Source organism: Nicotiana sylvestris, chromosome 10 (genome assembly GCF_000393655.2).
Source record: "Nicotiana sylvestris chromosome 10, ASM39365v2, whole genome shotgun sequence".
In the NCBI taxonomy this organism is placed as follows: Eukaryota; Viridiplantae; Streptophyta; class Magnoliopsida; order Solanales; family Solanaceae; genus Nicotiana; species Nicotiana sylvestris.
The window spans coordinates 88,444,362-88,467,041 of record NC_091066.1 but is presented as its reverse complement, the minus strand read 5'-3'; the positions used below and the strand labels follow the sequence as shown (position 1 = coordinate 88,467,041).

At 40.0% G+C, this 22,680-nt stretch overlaps 1 protein-coding gene across 1 annotated transcript; it reads right to left on the bottom strand.

Annotated features, from left to right (window-relative positions):
• Positions 1-1,024: 1,024 nt before the first annotated feature.
• LOC104229428 (formin-like protein 20) lies at positions 1,025-19,020 on the bottom strand. Its single transcript, XM_070159272.1, has 18 exons — positions 18,524-19,020; positions 17,208-17,914; positions 16,908-17,129; positions 15,927-16,810; positions 14,430-15,548; positions 14,222-14,348; positions 13,859-13,930; positions 12,766-12,864; positions 12,557-12,598; positions 10,195-10,275; positions 10,077-10,127; positions 9,914-9,995; positions 8,716-8,810; positions 7,129-7,200; positions 6,933-7,049; positions 4,801-4,869; positions 4,648-4,714; positions 1,025-1,917 (listed from the first exon to the last, which is right to left on the bottom strand). The coding sequence occupies exons 1-18, from the start codon at positions 18,594-18,596 to the stop codon at positions 1,763-1,765; spliced, it is 4,134 nt and encodes a 1,377-aa protein (XP_070015373.1). The 5' UTR covers positions 18,597-19,020; the 3' UTR covers positions 1,025-1,762.
• Positions 19,021-22,680: the final 3,660 nt, after the last annotated feature.

The window sequence follows — 22,680 nt, the reverse complement described above, 5'->3', positions numbered from 1 at the left end:
CAGCCGAGTCTATTGATTATATATTTACCTGCTGGGGGTATATAACTCATAACAGCAGCCAGGCATGTTATATACGCGTATATAGTTACAGTTTACATTACATGACTATACTTGAGGCTAGTTCAGATGTACAGTTACCTGATTGGGGGGATATAGCCCATAATGCCAGACATGTACCAGTTCAAATAGTAGTCCAGTTTCAGCACAGTTTCAGCTTAAACTTCAGTTTAGTTCCAGATCAGTTGCTAGTTCAGACTCTTGTTTAGCTTTCATCTTATATTCAGATTTCTAGTTTACAGCCATACTTTAGTATGATTTACATATGCTTTCCACCCTACATACTTTGGACATATCGTACTCACGTCCCTTCTGGGGACCTGCGTTTCACGCCGCGTAGGTACAAATAAATCAGCACTTGAGCCACATCAATATATCCACCAGTTGTTGGAGTCACTCCGCTACTCCCGGAGTTACTTATCTTTGTGTACAGTTAGCTAGTTTGGGTATGGCAGGTCCCTGTACCGTCCAGTACTTGTTCAGTTCAGTACTCCTAGAGACATGTAGATAAGCACTTGTGCAGTTAGCGTGTTTTTATATGTCAACTTGTGTTAGCCTTGTCGGCTTTCCAGATTGTACAGTTCTTATCAGCTATGTTTTTCAGTTTATTAGTTTATATTCATGATTAGTATATTATTAAGTTTAGTGATGATCAGCACTTAGTGTCGGTTATCCGTCGTGCCCCTAGGCTGGGTCGTAACATAACTCATTAGGCCACACATAACACACAAGAAATAAATGTAGATATCTAAAACAATACCTTATATTTAAGCAGAGAAGAATAGAGAGTCAGACCATTGTCTATCGAGTTCTGAAACATGCGTTATTGGCCTTTGGAGATTTTTTCCATTATTATAAAAAATGCATACGTTATATCGCTACTTTTGTATAAGGCTTGCATACGGGGGTTTTCCCACATTAATATACTTGTTTACCTTATCCAAAAAAAAAAAAAAGGAGAAAGAAATGCTGAAACTTCCCTGCCATTAATAAATGAATATATCATAATATTTTCAAAATTATGAATATATTTAATATTTTCACAAAACCATTTAACCCAGGAAAGGAGAAAAACTCGTCTACAGCTTACATTTTGGTAAATCGCTATTTCTAACAGAACCTTTTCCTATTTCTTCTAAGCTTTGTGTACAACCAATTTCCTGGTGGATTCTCATTGAATCTGAAATGACTAGGAACCCTTCCCTATGTTACAATGAAAAGAATCAAATTTGAATCTACATACAAGAGTTGGAGTTTAGTAAAAAAAACCCTGTTAAGCTTCCAATGTACAGTTTCCGTGGCATAATTGCTGTCGATGGGGAATGCCGAGACAATGGAAGACAGTGTGCCAACGTCGAGTCCATCATGTTGGCTCGCAAATGCATACCTAAATTTGCATTATTAGACGCAGTCATGATCACCTGACAGCAACAAAATTCAAGTAATCCTTGACCAACCTGTTTGCGTCATCCAAAAGCCTGGACAACAATGTGTACCAGCTTCCTCTCTGCAACGCATTTCCAGGTTCAAAAGAGCCTCGACGTCGGACTTCCTTTTCTGAATCCAGATAATGCTAGAGCACTATAATAGGGTCGGAGGCTTCTGGCCTGTATTTGAACGAGCGTCCTCAGACAACACTGTTAACCGACAGAGAAACCACACGACACCAAAATTCCCTCAAGGAACACAACGAAATCATTCCTATTTACTCCACACCCTTCTTTGTTTTTGAATTAATTCCTTTTGCTTTCTCCATTTCAGCCTCCTTTTGAACTTTCTTCTTTTCCAATTCAGCCTGTTTCTTGTTCTCTTCGTGGGCTTTGCGGAACAATCGCACAAAGTTTAAGAGCGTTGCCGCAACTGCACAGATTATCACCCAGATAACAATCAGAAAAGCATTAGCACCTAAAAATGTTAAACACTCACATGAACATAGCAGTGACAACATTGAGGCATAAATGAAGCATAGGAAGACAAACACAAGAGACACTAAATGCATATCAAATTGAAGTGCAGTGCACAACATACACACATTTGTTGAGTAAATCTATCACATGTAATAATAAGCAGGTGGTACAACCTTCCTGAAATGACGGAGGACCAATCTTAAACCAACCAAAAAGAAAAAAACACAGGAAAATACACAAAACCTCCACATAGGATATCAAAGATCGTGCTGACTAGACGAGGAATATAATGTCAACCCACGAAAGAAACTGTGGCAAGTACAACAGAAAACCTAAAAGATTGGCATTTTAACTTCTTTAAAAAAAACGACAGTCAGTCTTATATGTCCAATCATAAGAAACTAAAATAGGAAAAAATCTAGTCAGGCTGTATAAAACTGCTGATTGTAATTGCACCTTGTATTAAATTATACAAGAGAGTGAAATTCGTAGATGTCCACATACAAAATAACCAATAGCCTCATGGATCCCTGCCTTCATTTTCTTTAGACCAAGGATTTTTCTTTCACTGAAATACCAATCTCTGCCAACAGGATTTATTTAACCGTTTTAGGCAAGACACTACGTATACCATTGTTAAAGAATTACAGTCCAATAGCATAGTAGGAACCAATAAATCTTTTAAGGAAAGAGGATTGCCAATATGTTCAAGATGTTATCTGTGTGGACAAGATGCAGAGACTATTAGCCATCTGTTTTTACATTGTAGATTAACTAGCTAATTGTGGGAGTTATTCATCAACCTCAGGGGTATTAGATGAACAATGCCAAGAAGAACTTATGAACTTTTGTCTAGTTGGAACACTAGGGGAAGCTCCAGATCTAACAACGACAGATGGAAAGTTGTCCCAGCAGCTATTTGGTGGACTATTTGGAAATAGAGGAATTCAAGATGATTTGAAGATACAAGTAGCTCTATACAGAAGATCAATATGAATTGTATTCTTCTTTTTAGTTTTTGGTGTAAACAAGAATATATGCATGATCAGGATTCAAACTTAGAAGTTTTAGGCTCCTTGTAAGAAGAACAAGGATTTTTCGTTTCTGCTTTTTGCTTTAGCCCTTCATATGGTTTCCAGTACAAACTCTGTGCTGATGATTTAAAAAATATATTGGATATGTTACCCAAAAAAAAGTGACTTCCCTATTCAACTTCTTACTTCTGCTGAAGCTCTAGATGAATAAGTGTTTGTTGACGTAGCTTCCAGTATACAACAACAACAACAACATATCCAGTGTAATCCCACATGGTGGGGTCTGGGGAGGGTAGTGTGTACGCAGACTTTACCCCTACGTAGCTTCCAGTATAATTAGTTTAATATGTGCGTTAAGAATTACAAAATTATTAATATGGCAAGAGCCCATTCCTTGTATATGTAGGAAAAGTTTAGAATCACTGTAATTGTGTAAATACAAATAGGACGTACTAGGTACTAGTTTCCTTTTAAGATCACTTGTAAACACTATATAAAGCCAACATGCTTGAGGAATGATCAAGGAATTCATTCTCAAATCTTCTTCCTTTACAATGTGATTACGACACCGTATACATGCTTAAAATCACACACATCTACGTTCATTTTCTCAAGCTGCACATATTTTACACTACCCAAGCACTTGATGATCTTATATTACCCCACTTTTCCTATAAAAGCCCTTTAGAAAAAAGGAAAAAAGCAAAATATACACTGAAATTGGTTATAGTAGTTGGTATCAATAAATTGAATCTCTAAATTGGAAAAGAAGATCCAGTATAATTGGAAATTTTTCTTACACAAAGAGCTACATAATCTCAATGTTTAATCACAAAATGGTTTTATCTTTGTAATTTGTCCCTTGTTGAAAAAACAAAGAGTGATTTGAACAAGGTTTTAATGTGCCGTTTCACATTTTAAAAATGAGGAAGCATGTTGTTAGGTGACTCTAGTTTATAGTTTCATCAACTCTTCGATTCTGACTGTCAAAGAAGTTGAAGTGTCACAAAATAACTAGTCATATTAGCTTAATTAACTAGAAGGACAGCTTTAGATCTATCTCCACTTATGTCCTAAATGGTCTTCCAGAGCCCAAGACAGGGCAACCTTTACAAGAAAGCCAATATATATTAGATCAACTCAGTCTGCAAACTTTGCGTACACTCCAGATCTGTCACAGCACTAACCTAAATCCAGACATATCTTTCTCTAAAACACGACTGGGTAAATTAGGATGGTTTCTATATCCTAGTAGATTAGCTTAATTAACTAGAAGGACAGCTTTAGATCTATCTCCACTTATGTCCTAAATGGTCTTCCAGAGCCCAAGACAGGGCAACCTTTACAAGAAAGCCAATATATATTAGATCAACTCAGTCTGCAAACTTTGCGTACACTCCAGATCTGTCACAGCACTAACCTAAATCCAGACATATCTTTCTCTAAAACACGACTGGGTAAATTAGGATGGTTTCTATATCCTAGTAGATTAGCAGTAGACAACCTGTAAGGCACCTCCTATAACAATGTTCTTGTGGTTAGTATTGTAATTTTGAAGGACATTCAATAGCTCGAAGCTCTTCGTGCTGACCACTTCCTTAAGCCAAATTTTGTCAAAACAGAGACAAGGAGGGAATAACATATGCTACCTTGCTCAAATGGACAGCGGGCAGGATCCTCACCAAAATATAGTGCTAGTGCATCCGCATTTCTGCCCTGTGCATCAATTACAGCAGTAAAACATATGAGCCACTGATTAAATGATTTGGTAATATAATGAGAAATATTGCAGACGACATTACCGCCAAAGAATACAACTCCTTCACAGAGCCCACCTCTGCTTCAGCCACTTCGATGAATTCTTTTAAAGTCTGATATGTCATATTTAAAATAGAACAACTCATAAGGACCAACAAGGATATGCATTTTACGTCTTTCAAAGGAGATAAATATTGGAAACATCATAGTATAGCATCTGATCAACCCTTGTTAAATGAGTGAAAATTCAGGAAAGCAGGAATATGAAATAAATTAAAGCCATTCAATTTCATTTGAGGCCAAATAGTGCTAGTCCATCTTAATGCAGCTGCAGCTTTAAACAGGAAAGAAGCTAAAGCTGATTTTCCTTTTAGCAAACAAGTAGGAGGGAGATCAACATTATGTTTCTATTATCTTCTAAGCCAAATCATCCAAAAGCAAGATTGTACTAACCACAGAATATTGTACTCTGTCTGTACAAGAACCTTAATTATTAATAAAGGAAATAGAGAAAATGACAAAATGGCTGCTTATGTTTGAGGTTATGTTTGAGGGTAGGTCCACAATGGTCCATTAAATATACTACCGAGCAGCTTTGGTCCTCTAAGTTCGCTAAAAGTGAACACTTTTTTATACCAAATATTTAACAAACTCTGGTCGTTGGATTTAACAGGAACAGTGAAAAGAAAAGGATTTAAGCCCATTCATCACATCAGCACGTCATCAGTATATCTTTCTTTTCTCTTATTTATCACATTGAGCTCTATATGAAATGCCAACCTTTTTGCTTGATTGGCTTTATGCATGAAGTTAGTCCCACTTATTAAAAAAGGGAAAATTGCCAAAAATACCCTCTACTATTTTTTATTAGTTAAATGTGTCCCCATTATACTATCCGTCCACATTTACCCTTACTGTTAGACAAAGTTCTAAATTTGCCCTAATTTTAAACGGCTGGACATGTGGAGGTTTCTAATCAAAAGACCCAACACATTGATTAAAAACCAGCCCCATTAGTGTAACCCATAACCCGACCCGACCTGACCGCATTCCCATTAAAGCCGACTAGGGTTCAGAAGAAAGCACATTTTGATGTAAGGAACCTCACAACGATCTACCAGAGGACGATGCGGGGAGCTGAGAAGAATTCCCAAATGAAGAATTAGAAGATTCAGAGCTAGGAAAATGAGCTTCATTCCCATGGAATAAATCACCATCTTGACAACTCTGGACTCTTCTATGAAACTCCTCAAAGTCAAAATCCATTTCCACATTCTCAACTTAAATAACGTTCAAACTGTTACACTCATCATCCTCATAGTTCGGACCAAACAAACACTACCTTCTGTTCTTTATAGCCTCCACCAAATCCATTCTTCCATCTTTTTCCAATTTTTTCCTTGTTGGAAAAGCATTTGGGTTCTCAGATATCTCAATGAAAACCAAAATCTCCTCTTCCAGCTCCATATCCCCTTCACTCCCCGACCCTCTCCTACACCAGTAATATGCACTATCCTCAGCTCTTTCCTTGCCAAGCATAAAAGCCAAAAAGAACATATTTCTTGGTTAAAAATCGCAGCTTTTCTGCTACAGTGAAGTCTTTTTGGGGGGGTTATAATGGGAATGGGGGTCATGTCGGGTTATGGGTTAGAATAACGGGGCTGGGTTTTTAATCTGTGGGGTGGGTCTTTTGATTAGAAGCCTCCACGTGTCAAGCCGTTTAAAATGAGGGCAAATTCAGAACTTTTCCTACCGGTAAAGGTAAATGGGGACGGATAGTATAAAAGGGACACATTTAGAAATTAAAAGATAGTAGAGGGGTAGTTTTGTCCCTTTTCCATTAAAAAAGAGATTCATGAAGTCAGTCCTTACATAGAGCGAGATAGAGTGGGGAGACAATATACAAAAGAAAAGAAAAAAGCCTTGCAGTTCCAATTAGAGCCTGCTAAAGGACACATGGCAACAAAGGGTATAACTTCATCCAAATATTTGATTCTAGAGGCAAAGGTTGTAACTGGAGGTCATTCAAGAGATGTCCTAAACAAGCAATAACATCTTAATCTCAAATGAAAGAACAAAAAAGTTTAGCCCTCCTAACATGATCTGGAAGGTGTTGCACGTATGTACACATAAAATACGGAGACAGTTTATGAAGGACTTACAATCTCCATCATACCTTACAAAAAGTTTCAGACACAGGGCCATCAGTCTGAGATGCCTCCAGTTCCTTCTTTACTTTTTCCAGTCCATTGATGATTGCTTGCATTTCTTCAGCCAAAGACTTCAATTGAATCTACAAGGTGAAACTATTTTCTAACTTATCCTAATTAAATTTAAAAGGAATCATCGCAAGAAAGAGATAGATAAATAACCTTTGATGCAGCTTCCACACTAGCAAGATCTTCATGGAAGTCTAAAAAAGTTGGTGACTTGGAAGCAAGAACCTGAGAGAAAAGAGATATTTATCAACAAAGGCAACAATATATGATAACACCTAATTTTAGAGAGGAGGGTTAAGAGCCATGAAGAAATGGGATAGGATATCTAAGTAAAAGAGTAAATGAAAAAGAAAGAGATTCTCAGTTACAAAAATGTCCAGACAACAGAGCGAAGAAGCATTACATGCCGATAGAACAAAACAAAAGAATGGCCAAGTCAAATCACACCAAAAATATAATGGTATATCACAATTGTATAAGGCCGTAACGACCCGACCGGTCGTTTTGAGCTTTAAGGTTTCGTTCAGTGGTTCGAGGTCTTGAGCGACATCATATTTTGTATTATGACTTGCGTGCATGGTCGGATTTGAATTATGCTTTAGGATGTATTATATCTAATTACAACACTTATTGAGCTCATGAACTCACTCTTTCTATTAGCTAGCTGCCTAACTGAGATGCTCTGTAACCACCACCAAATGCCACTTGCGTCCAGCTTTCATTGAGCTCATACCTTCAGTCCCCGAGCTTCCTCATAACTACCTTGACCTGACTTGCGAGCTTGCATGTGTTCGCGTGAATGTTTTGACTGTTGAGTTGGAGTTGAGCTGGTGAACCAGAACTTGAGTTACTACTGAGCTAATATTCCGCTCTTATTTATTGTATTAAAGTCTTTTTATACCCTTTTACAATCCCTTTTAGTGATATGGTAAAACCCCCTCCTAAAACCCCGCCAGGAGCAAAACACTGGCTCTTTCCCACTTTGCTCTCTTGGTTGGTCGAAGCTCCAACTATAAGGTTGTAGGTTCAAATCCAACATTTTTCAACCATAACACATAAATCCAACAATTTTCGATCCTTTTGGGTCCCGAATCTGCATTACTTTTGTTAGAGCGGGTTAGAGTCCCACATTCGTTAGGGAATGGGCTGGTAGTCTCCTTATATGGACTTGGGCATTCCTCGCCTCATGAGCTAGCCTTTTGAGGTTGAGTTAGACCCAAGGTCCATATCTTTCCATAGTATCAGAGCCAGGTCCGTCCCTGTTTGGGCCCCCATGTTATCTTGTCCACGCTCCAGTTGGCGGTCTAGGCATACGAGGGAGTGTTAGAGCAGGTTAGAGTCATACATTGGTTGGGAAAACTTTTAACCCTAGAAGCTACCGCAATTTCTGTGCACAGCTTAAAGATTGCACCCGATTTGTTCCCAAAAGTTCTCTTTTTTAGGGCTCATATCTGTTACTTTCAGACATAGAAAATCCTGCAATTCCACATGCACCCAAATTATCCTCTCGAGATAAGTTTTTGCATAGTGTTGCCAAACAGTAAACCGGTGCAAAGAAATCTTTCAGGAAATATTGAAGAAGATTTAAAACAGACAGTGTGTTCATGAGGTAGTGTATACTGATGACTGTATGAACCACAGAGACCATTTTCCAGAGAACAGCTAATAAGAAAGAGGGGGAAGTATTAACTCAAGTAGCTTTCCTTGGGAACAGAAAATGAAATTGAGAGTAATCCACACCTTACAAAGATAATGCATGAGTGTCATCCTGTTGTTAGTAGCACGTGTATCAGTGAGCTTTGAAAGACTGTCCAGCTTAAATCCAACGGCAGAACCTGGAGTAAGAATGTACAGGGAACTCAGTCTCAAAATTCGATATACTTCGGCTTGACCACAGAGAAATATAACATCCTTAGTTTGCAGTCAGGTCCTCCTTAAGTTCCACCAGAACTACTTCAGCCACATAAGATGAGTGCAATATGTGCTAATTGCAAAAATATAGCACCAAGAAACCAAAAATGTCGGCACTTATACTCCAAAGAGCAACAATCGTTTCCAAATCAAAATATATGCTTCTTTTCTCCAGATATCCAAAATGGAAAACTGATCTAGCTCGGGAACAAATCAATCAGTAAGCCCTTGTTAGTAATTTAGGAGGCTTGGAAATTCAAGCAACAAGTATTATTCAATCTAATAATTTAAGTCCATGAAGGTATAAGTCAAGCCAGACACCTAATCGTACTTGGTAATTGGGTCTGTAGGTACCAATTTAAAGCTCACAGTTATCTATCTAAAGAAATATTTTACACAGAACTCTTTTCAAAATTTCTTGGTAACAGAAGGATTCTGTAAATCTGCTTATTGACAAAATTTTAAATGTATTCAGATTTTTCATTTCTAAAATCAGCAGAAACATGATGAAACCAGTGGCGGAGACACACTCCTCCAAGGGGTGTCAATTGACAACCCTTTGTCGGAAAATTATACTGTTTAGATGGGTAATGTTTTTAATGTATATATACTATGTGATGAATCCCCTTGACTTCTTCGTGTATTTACTTCTTTAAATTTTGACAGTGAAAATCCTGGCTCCGCTACTGGATGAAACTTGTGACTTCCCTTTATGAATTGTTTACATAATATGAGAAGCCAACCACCATTTTTAGGGTCAAAGCCCATATTCTACTTATCTAGATAGAAAAATCATTATTCTACTTCTTGTTCATGGCAAGGTCAAGCAATCATTGTATACAAATTAGAGTGTCTTCGGTTCCAGATTTGCAGCAATTACATTAACCATACATGTAGAATATCAAGTTTCGGTTTTAGTTCACATTTAAGATAGCTGAAGGATTATAAAACCTATGACAAGGATGGACATCAATGGTTAAAAAATAAAATGCATGTAACAACTACAGACAAGGACAGAGAGTCCTACCTCTGGCAGTTCCCTGATTCAGTGTGTTACCTAGATACAATATTTTCTTCATAATTTCCTTCAATTTGAGAGAGTTCCGGGCCTGCTACAAGCGTAGTGACTCATGCAAAGGCTAAGATAGAAATGGAAGAACAAAGAAGAGATACAGAAACTGTAAAAGTACCTCTTCACTAGCAGAGTTCACGGTGTCTAAGCTTTTCTTGAAGTCTGAGACCTGAGATGAAGCTAAATTCAGATGACCACAAGAATACTTCATCCAGGATCTCTAGATGTACACATACCTGAGAGTTGAACTGAATTTTGAAGAGAAAAACTCTTAATTTTGACTCCACTCGTGGCACCTTCATCAGCTCTAAAAAGAACTGAAAGACAAAAGGTAAAATCAGGAAAGCCACTGATGCATTGGAATCTGAGCTAAAAGGTACAGCAAAACCAGGTAAAGTGTCAGCTGCTTTTCCAATCTTTAAACATACAAGATCATGGATGGCAGGGAAAAAACATAGAAGAATTTCCCCAAACCAATAACAGAACAAGGGAATACATTATTAATCAGACCTAAATCATTCTACAATAATTTCATAGGAAGAAGATCCAATAAGATTCAAGCTATAATGAATATCTATTACAAGCAAGGACCTCTTAAGTAAGGTTGCAAACAAATTGAGAAATAGATCATGCTCAAATTCAATTGTAGCAGGCTTGCTAGAAGCTTGAGCTCAAACATTTTATTGCTCAATTGAAAAATCCACAAGCTCAGCTCAATAAGAGTATTTTTATTGCTCAATTGAAAAATCCTTGAAAAATCCACGAGCTCGGCTCAATAAGAGTATTCATATTAATAATTCTATATGTATCCATTGTGTTAGTTCTTTTAGCTAAGCATAAACTCAATGTATCCATTGTGCTAGTTCTTTTAACGAACCCCGACACAAAATGCGCCAAGGACCTTATCAAAAAACAAAAACAAAAAAAACTAAACATTCACTCAGATCACGAAACAGAAGATAGGTCCAAGATGTTTACTCATGTTAAAATAGATAACAAAAATGACAGCATATTTATGAGAAATATAACACGGAAGAATGAAATATGCGGAATGCGCGAAGACAAGTGTATGTTATGTTGGATCCTTTTATATCAGCACTTTATATAGCTAACAGGAAGTATAGCTATATACAACTTAACTAGGTACATTAATTATCTAATACTCCCCGTCAAGCAGTGCATACAAGTTTTATGTACCCGGCTTGTTACAGATGTAGCTGATTCAAGAACCAGTAAGGATTTTGGTGACAATATCTACAAGCTGATCATTTGACTTCAAATTTTGTGACAGTGATACCTGAGGGTATCGATCTCACTCATGAAACCTGGATGGGAAGCAATATGCACATACTTCAATTCTTTGAGTAAATGTTTGATCGAAATTAGTTCCAAAATTGCCACAGCCATTGCCTATTCTGCTTCTACAGTAGATTGAGCAACCACATTCTGTTTCTCACTTTTTCAAGACATAAATTACCTCTAACGAAAATACACTATTTCTATCAAAAGGTGATCCCGCCGAATCTGCAATTTGTGTATACAAAAATCTGCTCATAGCCTCGATCGTCGAAAACTAGTCCGTTCTCTGTTGCTTATTCTATGCTGATTCTATGGGTTGAAGCATACGGACAAATGTATCCCAAATTCACATGGAATACGAATTCCGATAAGTTTCTGAAATCCAATTGAGTTTTAGCATATGCATGATCACCATCACCTATTTTGAACCAAATCAAGTATTTGCTAGCCCATTTTTGCAACCAAAAAAAAAATGTTTTAAGACATATCAAAAGTGTAATACGATACATGTGTTCTTTTAATGTGAAACTAATGAAGTTCATTCATAAATAAAGGTAGCATTTAAAATGGTGTATTTCATGTTTGTGGACAATCCATGTGACATTGGGATACAGTTGCCATATTCTTCGATACATACAAAATCCCCAGAATAAGTTCCATCCTCTGTTTCTATTGAAAAACATAAAAAATGCCTAGCAAACACTCAATCTAATGAAGAAGTAAACTTAAGAAAGACTATGTACCGACTCCTCATCAATTGCACAATTCATATAGCAAAGCTAATTTGCAATTAGGTGTCTACAGGATCTATTCTAAGTTGGAAAATAACTAGTCTGAACTGAACTTTCTTTTTGATAATTAAAAGAAATTCTTGGAAAAGAACTATTCTGAGCTGAACTTTCTTTTTGACAATTAAAATAGATTCATTAATTTGAAAATTGCATATGAGCCCTGTTGAACTTTTCTACCCTTCACCAACCTACCTCTCTTTATCTTCAGCTATAAGATGAAACAGAAGAGCCATCTGAGGTACTTCCTGCTTTTTGATAGTCCAAAAAACTTTTTTCTTTGCCAGAGTGTGCTAATTTGACTAGTCACAGTAAACAATGGAAGTTAAACTACTCAATCTAACGTCCAATCATCACATACAAACTTACGCACTACATCGGATATTACTGCAAAACTAAACTCAACTATTCCCTGTTTCTCCCATTTTCGGTTTGTAAATGCGTCTATGACAACATATAACAGTAGAGAGAAATAAAACCTGCAAATGAATATAATATCAAATCTACTAACCTGTTCACACTTTCCCAGAAGCTCTTTGTCACCGGTGTAACCCTGAGCAGTTATAATAGCAAGAGATAATTAAAAACAAAAACACTTTGCTGAAAGATCAACCCAAAGAGTGGAGACAGAGAGGAGCCGAGAAATAAAGGTTCTTTAGGATATATAGAACAAGAAAGTTACAGCTAGTAGAACAAGAGCTTCAGACTGGCTTGCTTCACCTTGAGAAGATCCATCTCATCTTTTGTAGGACAAAACTTTATAAGATTCTCCACCTGATCAGCATCTAAAATCGACTCATCCATTGCCAGCACAGCTGCCTGTAAGCCACATAGATAGACGTTGTTACTGGGAACAAGATAGGAAACAAAATACCTAGTGAACAGCATCCAGACTAGCAACAATATTCAAGAAAAAAGAGAATCACCCAGGTCTAAAAATAGATAGCGATTTGTTAAAGGTATACATAAAATAAAATATATAAAAAAGGCCCAAGGTCTGCTGGGTTTTAAGCAGAAAGAGTAATTTAAAGGGAAGCATTCAGTGACGGTTGCATGCCTTAGCCTTTTGGTGAATTTATTGAAGCATCATTTAGGAAATGCGAACTGCTTGCACTACTCCTAGATTTCAGGTTTAACCACGCGTCAACTGAGCCTTTAACAACACTCTAAAACAAGCTTTGGTTGTAAGGTTCACAGGAAAGAAATGGCTTCAGAAAAAGTAAATGCAGGCTTTTATAGACAAAGGCTGGATTTGAAAAAGTGGTTTGACCAGACATTGATCATTTAAGATAGATCTCAGCAGTTCACTCTCTTTTTCCCTGTAAAATCCTAGTCTGGGTGTTATGGACCCATGAAGCATTCCTGCCAGTAACTTCTTTTCTTTTCCCTGCTTTGATATATGCATTCTAGCCTTTGTTTGTATATGTATTCTAGCCTCTTGACATTAACTCTGTGAAACAGAGAAATGGTCCAAACCAGCGGAATAATAGAAGAAAGCAACAAAACTGAGGGGGTAAGAGATAAGATATCCCTTCTACGATTGGCCATAAGCAATTTAAAATTTAATACAGAAACCAAAGGCAGTGTCATGCATTACTACCATAAGAAATGAAATTTGCAATATTCTGACAATATATAGCTCCCATTATCCTGAACACAGCATATAATTCTACCATGAAATGTGAAAACAATCTCTCTATGTGCATGTTTGTTTGCAGGAAAAGGTGTTACTATTCTTTCATAATAAGGAAAAGAGCATTCAACAATGACAACTAAGGAGATAATGACATTGAAGAGAAAATACCAAACTCACCATCATGTCAGGAAGTGCCATTTTCACCTTAGTGAGCATAATTTCAGTATTATTAGCCCTCCTTAGATCAATCTTTTAAACAAAAACAACAGAGAAAAGCCCATCACAAGGAGGAATTATAAATCAAAGTTAAAAGAAACAATAAAGGAGAAAAAAGGAATTCCATCAATCACCAATACCAGATCTACAAAGAAGAACGAAAAGTATCAAGCAATAGGAATCTATGTACAGGAAAAAGAAAAAATAAACAGACAAGACAGCACATTGGAAAAAATATCATACTATCAAGACAACTGCATTTATTGAAAATTTAGATCCTTTTAAAAATACTCGTCAAGAAAAGGTATTAAATTAGTCGATTACCAGGTGAACCCTGTCTGGTTTAGATCCAACTGACTTCTTTGCTCCACATTTGCCTCCGGCGCCATCTTTCTTGGGGACTGTCGCAGAGAAAAGAGTCTCAATTTCTGACACATCAAATTCTGTTGCACTAGAATTGGAGCAAAAGGGTATCAGTATTTTACTTGAATGGAGCATAATCAGTGTCAAACTACAAAAGCATGGAACATACATTTGAGGCTCTCCACGTCTCTGCAGTTCCTCCCATAAGCTACCCCCTAGTGCCCTAGTTACCTTGCTCCAATGCAACGGCTTTAAAGTAGATCTCCGAGGAGCTATACTGCCTGTTGTTCGTGAAAGCCCCTGCCCTCTCCCTACAGTAAGGCCTCTCCCAAGTGCCCCAGGTGGTGGCGGAGGAGGTCCAACGCCTGGAGGTCTTGGAGCTCCTGGTGGAAGAGGTGGACTAGGTGCGCCTCCTCCAATAGGGGGTGAAGGAGGTACACCATGTGCATAACCTCCAGGAGGGGGTGGAGGAGGGGGTGCTCCACATACTGGAGGTGGAGGTGGAGGAGGGTCACCACTAGGAAGAGGGGAAGGAGCAGGATGCCCTCGCATTGAGGGAGGTGGAGGAGGAGGTGGTCGAAGAGGTGCACGTGGAGCTTCAGGCAAAGGAGGAGGTGGTGGGGGTGCAGATCCACACAAAGGAGGCAGTAAGGGTGGGGATGGTGCTCCAGGGAAATAACATGGAGTTGGAGGAGGGGGAGGACCACGAATTGGAGGTGGAGGTGGTGCAGGTGGATTGTTGTATGAAGGAGGCGGAGGAGGTGAAGGTAGAAATGGTGTTTGTGGGGCACTTCGTGGAGGTGGTGGAGGTGGTGGAGCAGGAGTAACACGTGAGGGAAGGGGAGGCGGTGGAGGGGGAGGTGGAGCTGAAGCACTAAGTGAAAGAGGACGTGGAGTTGGAGGAGAAGGTGATGGTGATGGTGGAGCACTAATTGTAAGCAAAGAAGCAACTCTATGCCTAGCTGGATTTAGTGGAGAAGGTGGTGGCAATGGAAGTGGAGGAGAAGGGGCACCATATAGAGGAGGAGGGGGAGGTGGTGGTGGTGGTGGAGAATTCGTTCTAGGACTAGCAGGTTTGGATACAGTGTCAGCATATACAGGTGGAGATAGAGGTGGAGGTGAAGGTGGCAATGAACTTGATAATGCTGCAGAGGAAGCTGCATAAGCCCCACTTGACCACAGGAGTGGTGGAGGGGGTGGCGGCAAGAGCTTACAGGTAGCAGGATTCAGTACGCTGGATGATGTAGGAAGCGATGATGGGGGCGGGCGAGAGGTACCAATAGGAGTTATCAAGCCAGTTAATGCAGGTAGAGGAGGAGGCAGAGGTTGAGATAAGGGTGAAGGTGATAAAGATGTGGCATTACGAGTAAGTGGCAGGGATGGATGAGGCAGAGGGGGCAGAGGTGGTGGAGGTGGGGGTAATTGGTGAGTCACAGAGGCTTTAATAATGTGGCTTTCCTGCAAAGACAGAGCTAGGATGTCAGAAGCTGGTAGATTTGTCCTTGCTCCGTGAATTTGAGGTACTCTATAAGATGAAGTGCTTGAACATGGAGGCAGTGGAGGAGTTAGGGGACGACCTGGAGGAGATGGAAGAAATTGCATGGCTTGGCTTTCAGCTGATGCTCGTAAAGAGTCTTTCGTAAGCAATGCCTCTTGGACTGCTAACATGTCTAATAATGCAGGACATGAAGAGTTTTTCCTTGGAACACGACCTGCGTCAGCTGGAACCATAGCTTTTACAGAAGCTCGAGAAGATGGAGATTTAGATTTTGAACGAGATCGAGAATCCTTGGTGAGAGCAAGCCCACGAGGAGCATTATTATATCCTGATGGTGGATATGATACATGCATTGAATTAGTATAAGAACCTTTATTAGTAGGAATCCACCGAGATACTGCATTTGGCTTCGCCAGTCTTGAAGGAGTGCACTGAGATTCCTGCTGTTTAGATTTATTTTTTGGACCAAGCCCATCAGCGGCTGGTTTTGAGTTGGATAATAGCTGTCTCTTTAGAGATGAGGGTGGCATTTCATCCTTTTGTTTATTGCTTTCACCACTCAACTCCTGTTGAGAACCCTGCGGCTCAAACTTCTTCTGTTTAAGAGTGCTTTCTCGATGCTTATTTTCCCCTTCTTCTGACATGCCACTAGCCCCAGATATTACAGCTTTTGATTCCATGTTGCTAGTAACATTAGAAGTCACAACTTTTGAGGCCATTAACTCATCCCTATTACCTAAACTATTCCTTTTTGGTGCCCGCTGCTTATACATCTTTCTTTCTTGTTTGTGATTTACCCCATCCGACCCACAATCTTGTAAAGCATGACGCCCTAACTCCTCTTTCCAGACTATTTCAATGTCATCATCCTGCATACCATTTGGAACTGTATAGGCATTAGACTCGGCCCTTCCATCCTGTCCATCAACGCTGAATATCTCTTCCACCTCAAAAAACTCCTCAGATGAAGCGCCTTCACTTTCATTCTCATCTTCATATGGTGCTTCTGTGGTGATGATACATTGATCAGCTTCAGCACCCGAAAAAAGCACCTGGTACAGGTATGAGTATTCTTCAAGTCCTATAGCTTCTTAGCAGACGAAAAAGTATGAATTATAGAGAACTAAGTCAGAGAAATAAACAGCCAACCTCTGCTTTAAACTCTCTTGGAAGTTGGTCTTGTGCATCCCATGGGACATCAACTTCATCACGGGTTAATGTCAAAACATTTGACTGAATAAATGTTGTGTGAAACATGACCCTGAACATCATTTCTTCCCTTAATAGATCATCTTCCAAATGGACGCACTCAAGAACAACATCTCCTTGGACACGACAGCGGAGATCTATTTTCACCAGCGCACGCTCTTCCTGCAATGAGGAGTCAGCAGGACACTTCAGATTTCAGCTAATTACCTTTCAAGTCTCAAATTTTAAGCTTGGAGTTACCTGTTGGTAGAGGCAAACATGTTCTTTTGTCTTTGAAGTTGAATATAAGAGCTTAGATCCTCTATTATGCATTGTTGAAGCGGGATCTTGACTGTAGACACGAACTACAGGTCGGCAGCCCCTCCCACCATCAAATAGAGGAAGGACTCTAAGTATGATGCAATCTAACGAAAAAGGTGTATCTGATGGCAGCCAATCTGAGTCGAAATTTCTTCTGGAGATATACTGGAGATATCTAAGCTGAGATGGCTGTGGATTCAGAGGTGACAAAAGATGTACAAGTTCCCTAGGAGCTTGCGTATATACCATTTCAAGAGTCTTCTGCTCACCAGCGTACTGTTTTCTGTACAAAAGAAGACCAGCAAGCATGAAGGCAAGAACAGGCCACCCTCCTCTCTCACAGTGCATCAACAACACGTTCTCTTGGCCTTCGATGGAAAGCCAGCTCTCACTCGATCGCAAGAGGTGGTAGATCATTTCCAATGGCAATAGCTGACACCCCTCATATTGCCTAGGATAATCCATGACTGTCATACCATGCCGGGACAAAATGTCAGATACTTGGCTCCTTCGATCACCTTCTCTAAAATTGAAAACCATGAAAGCAGCATCTGCATAGTGGTCCTGTAACTGAGCTACAATCCCTCCCATATATGTCTTGTATTCATCTTCATCCAATACATTGCCAGAGAAGCAACAATCGAAAACTGCATGCATGAATGTTAGAGGAAAAGAAGACAAAAACATCAATACTGACAAAACGAACCCAAGAAATCATCCTTCTTTGAGATGACAAAGTAAGTTAAAGAGAAATCACTTAAACATGTAACTTGGTACTTGAGCAAATTCGACCAGAATATGAAATAATGTATGTTAACAACCACCAAGTTATGGGCAAGAGGTTTCAACATTTTCCACATGAAGTTGCATTTCTTTAGCTCTGTCATTTTGCAGCTCATTTACTTCAAACAACTGGAGAAACTAGAGCTAAACTATAACTATTATCAGAAGTAGCTCCAAATTTAGCTAACCGGTGATGATGATTTATAAAAAGAAAGAAAAATTATCATGAAATATCATATGATTGAGCAAAATAAGCCCAAATTAACAACTATTACTACTACTACAATGTCTCAATTCCAAACTAGTCCGGTGATCATTCATTTGGACCCGTTCATTCCAATACTCAATAATTTAAGTCCAAGTTACTGCGGGGAAGAAAACATTGAACCTATAGGTAAATTAACACTTGTAAACTCCCAAAACAGGGAAATGCAAGATTGAAGAAATGGGGAAGAATGTGAGAAAAGGCGTACCATAAACACGCTCAGAAATCTCTAGAAGTCGATCAGGCGGCTTCCGGTAAAAGAAGTGTCTCGACAGCGCCATTTATTGGAAATGGCGCTGTTTCTAGGAACCAAAATTAACGAATTGACAGCCCAATGATTTCACAATGCCATTTGATTAAACTCGCCAAAACCAAATTGAAATGGCTGAACTAATACTTAATGGAATGAACAGTTATTGTTGGCTTTTTAATAATTAGAATAGCTGCTATCGCAATTTAAATGAAAAAAATAAGATCAGAATGTCAAAATAGATTTACAGTATAAAGAAGTGCAATGAGCCTTTAGGTTGAGGGTTTGTGAGGAGAATTAGTTATATAATTTGAGGGGATTTTGATAAACTGATAGATATGTTCATTGCCATTGTTTCAGGAAAGGAGAAAGAAATAAAAGAAACACGAAGCGTAAACAGACAGGAAGCAGACCCGGACTCGGACCTGTTCCATTCGTTATCGTCTGTTATCTGCAGCTTTTGTATGATCAACAAACATTAAGCAAAATAAAAATTTGTTTGACCATAATTTTTCATATGTTTTTTAAATACTTTTACTTAAATTACTTTTTATGTAGTTTTCAAATATGTAAGCTATATATATATATATATATATATATATACTTACTTTTGTGGCTAGCGGACATAAATAATAATTTTGGTCACCGGCTAAAAGTGACGCTTGCTCAATATTGTGTGATAGACTATTATACATAAGATATTATTAGTTTGTTAGTTTTGGTGTGGTAAAAGCTAAGGTATGCTGAATTCAGTTTTTAAAAGACCCGCGTAAATGCCACCTTTCATTCACGACTTGTTTAAAATAGTTCTTTCACACAGAGAATTCAACATTTTGAGATTGCAACTTTAACGATATCGATTACTCCGCTACTAGTAATGTTACGCGGCGTCTTCCTGAGATTCCGTGGAAGGGCGACGTAAGGCTAAGCAACTGATGTCAGTGCAATTGTTGTCCGCCAACTGAGGTCCCCTCCGTACGCTAGACTAGATTGTTAGTGCCGTACGGGAAAACCAATGCCAAGAGCAATTGAGAGAACAGAAATGAGAATTGAGAATGAAAGAAAGCTTGATAGCATTAATGAAAGCTATTACAGAAAGACAACGCAGTGTCGAGGGGGAGAGACACCAGTACAGAGAATTGTTTGCTTGCTAGAAAGTTTGATTGATTGATCCCCCTTAATAATACTTTAAAAAAATAAACCAAAGCTACAAGACTAGACTTGATTAAGCTAGAGAAACATAATGGAAGTACATGGAATAAAACTACTCTATATTTATAATGAAAAAGACTTAGTTTTCTATAAGGCAGAAACAGGTCCGTTGTCAGCAGCATAGTCTTTGGCATCAGGGTCTGCGCGCGCGGCGCTGTTGGCATCCGCCTGCGGTTGGGCGCTGGCGAGGGATATCGGTGGGGCGACAGAGGCACATGCGCGCTTGTCACTTGGCGCGGCCAAGACCACGGGGCCGTCCGTGGCGCTAGGCATTGGAAGGCTTGCTAGGACACCACGGGGCGCGCCCAAGGGGTCATGGGGCACGGCTGAAAAGCCGCCCATGACATTCTCCCCCACCTGAGTTGGCGACGTCCTCGGCGCCTTACTTGCAAGATAATCTTCAATTAGGCTCTTGTAGGCTTTGGGGTTTGTTCCCCTCTCCCAAGTGTTCTCCTCTACATCACAGCCCTACAATTTCACCAAGAACTCTTGGTGATCTTTCCTTGAGGCATGAATCACTCTATCATCAAGGATAGCTTCAACACGCCTTTTCCCGGTTGAATTGGGCCGTCGAATACTGGGTATTGTGAGTTGGCTCCTTGAAGGATCCTCCGTGTCTTCCCGAAAAGGTTTCAGGAGGCTGACATGGAAGACAGGATGAATTTTCCACCAAACTGGGGTATCCATCCGGTATGCAACTTTCCCAATGCGCCTTTCAATGGACAAGGGTCCAATGTATTTTTGCAATAGGCGAGGGTCATGGACCCCGCAAATAAGTAACGGTTTGGAATGTTGACTATCACTTTGTCTCCTACTTGGTATTCGACAAAGCGACGATTCTGATCAGCATGCCTCTTCATCCGCTTTTGAGCCTTGACAAGATAGCTCCGCACTATCTCCAAATTTTGCTTCCACTCTTTTGAGAAGTTAGCAGCTCGAGGAGATTTAGACATATTTGTTGCATTGACTGTGTGTGGAAGTAGCGGTTGTTGTCCGGTAACAATCTCAAAAGCACTTTTGTTTGTACTAGAGCTCTTTTGTGAATTGAAACACAGTTGAGCAGCATCCAGAAGCTTCACCCAATTCTTCTGCGATCCGGTTACAAAATGACAGAGATATTCCTCCAACATACCATTGAACCGCTCCGTCTGGCCATCAGATTGCGGATGAAAACTTGAGTTGTGACTCAGCTTCGACCCAAGGCACTTAAAGAGTTTGGTCCAAAAGTTACTAGTGAAGCGTGAGTCACGATCACTAACAATGTCTTTAGGCAGGCCCCAATATTTGACGACATGAGAGAAGAAGAGTCGAGTTGTATCTTCTGCTGATATATATTGTGGGGAAGCAATAAAGGAAACATACTTGGAAAACCGATCTACCACAACCAAGATAGTTGTTAGATCTCCGACCTTAGGCAATCCGGTGATGAAATCCAGGGAAACACTTTCCTAAGGTCTCTTTGGGATAGTTAGTAGTTCCAAGAGTCCCGCTTGTGTCAAGCGGTCTGACTTGTCCTTCTGGCATGCTAGACAAGTCTTCACATATTGAGCAACATCATCGGCCATTTGAGGCCAATAATATGCAAGGCGAAGTAACGCCATGGTGTATTCTTCACCGGGATGGCCGGCCCACAGAGTATCATGACATTCAGCCAGAAGAGTCTTTCGCAGATCTCCTCCTTTAGGAACATAAAGTCGGTTCCCTTTCACTTTCAAAAACCATCTTCCATGTATAACTGGCGAGTCTTGCCCTGTCCTACCAAATCAACCAAATACTGTGCAGCAGGATCCTTGATGAGTAAATCCTGTATCTGGTCCTTAATGGAGGTGGCTACTTCGCTCCCCCTTAGGGTGGCGAGTAGGCACACCGATGCTAGATCAGCTCTCCGACTGAGCGCATCAGCAACATGATTGGTCTTCACACTTCGGTACTCCAGGTTGAAGTGGAATTCAGCTAGGAGTTCCTGCCACCTGGCATGTCGACCATTCAACTTCGGTTGGGTCATGAAATGGCTAACAGCTGTGTTGTCTGTCTTGACCACAAACGGGGTCCCTAGCAGATAGTGCCTCTAGAGGCGCAAGCAGTGGACGACAGCCAATAATTCTTTCTCATGGGCGGCATAGCGCCGCTCTGCATCTTTCAGCTTCCGACTCTCGTATGCTACAGGATGCCCTTCTTGTAGCAGGACTCCACTGAGGGCATAGTCAGATGCATCTGTTTGTACTTCGAATGGCTTGGCCAGATCAGGAAGGGCCAAGACGGGGCTACTAGACATAGCCGCTTTCAATGCGTTGAAGGCCTCCACTCGCTTGGGTCCCCATTCCCAAGGCGTGACCTTCTTGAGGAGTTCTGTCAATGGTATTGCAATGAGGGAGTAGTTTTTCACAAATCGCTGATAGAAATTGCATAGACCAAGGAACGCCCTCAAGGCGTGGATATCCTTAGGCGGCGGCCAATCTGTGATTGCCTGAATCTTCTGCTGGTCCATCTTGATCCGCCCTTCCTCGATGACATGTCCGAGGAAGTCAATTTGCTTTTGAGCAAAGGAGCACTTAGATAGCTCCGCATATAGTTCATGCTCTCGCAATCGAGCTAGGACCTTCCGCAAGTGCATCAGGTGTTCCTCCAATGTTTGGCTATATACCACAATGTCATCCAAGTAGACCACCACGAATTCATCAATGTACTCTCGAAAGACTTGGTTCATCAAAGTGCAAAACGTAGTTGGGGAGTTAGTCAAGCCGAATGGCATAACCAGGAAATTGTACGACCCATATCTTGTCACACAGGTCGTCTTGTGCTCATCACCCTCTGCAATCCGAACTTGCCAATAACCTGTCTTCAGGTCTATTTTGGTGAACACCGTCGTACTACCCAGTCTATCGAACAAGTCTGCCATTAGC

Coding starts and splice junctions, on each gene's coding strand:
- LOC104229428 (XM_070159272.1), bottom strand. CDS start 18,596: ATGGCGCTGTCGAGACACTTCTTTTACCGGAAGCCGCCTGATCGACTT. Junction 17,130..17,207: donor ATGTTTGCCTCTACCAACAG/GTAACTCCAAGC, acceptor TCCTCATTGCAG/GAAGAGCGTGCGCTGGTGAA. Junction 4,870..6,932: donor TGTCTGAAACTTTTTGTAAG/GTATGATGGAGA, acceptor ATGACATATCAG/ACTTTAAAAGAATTCATCGA.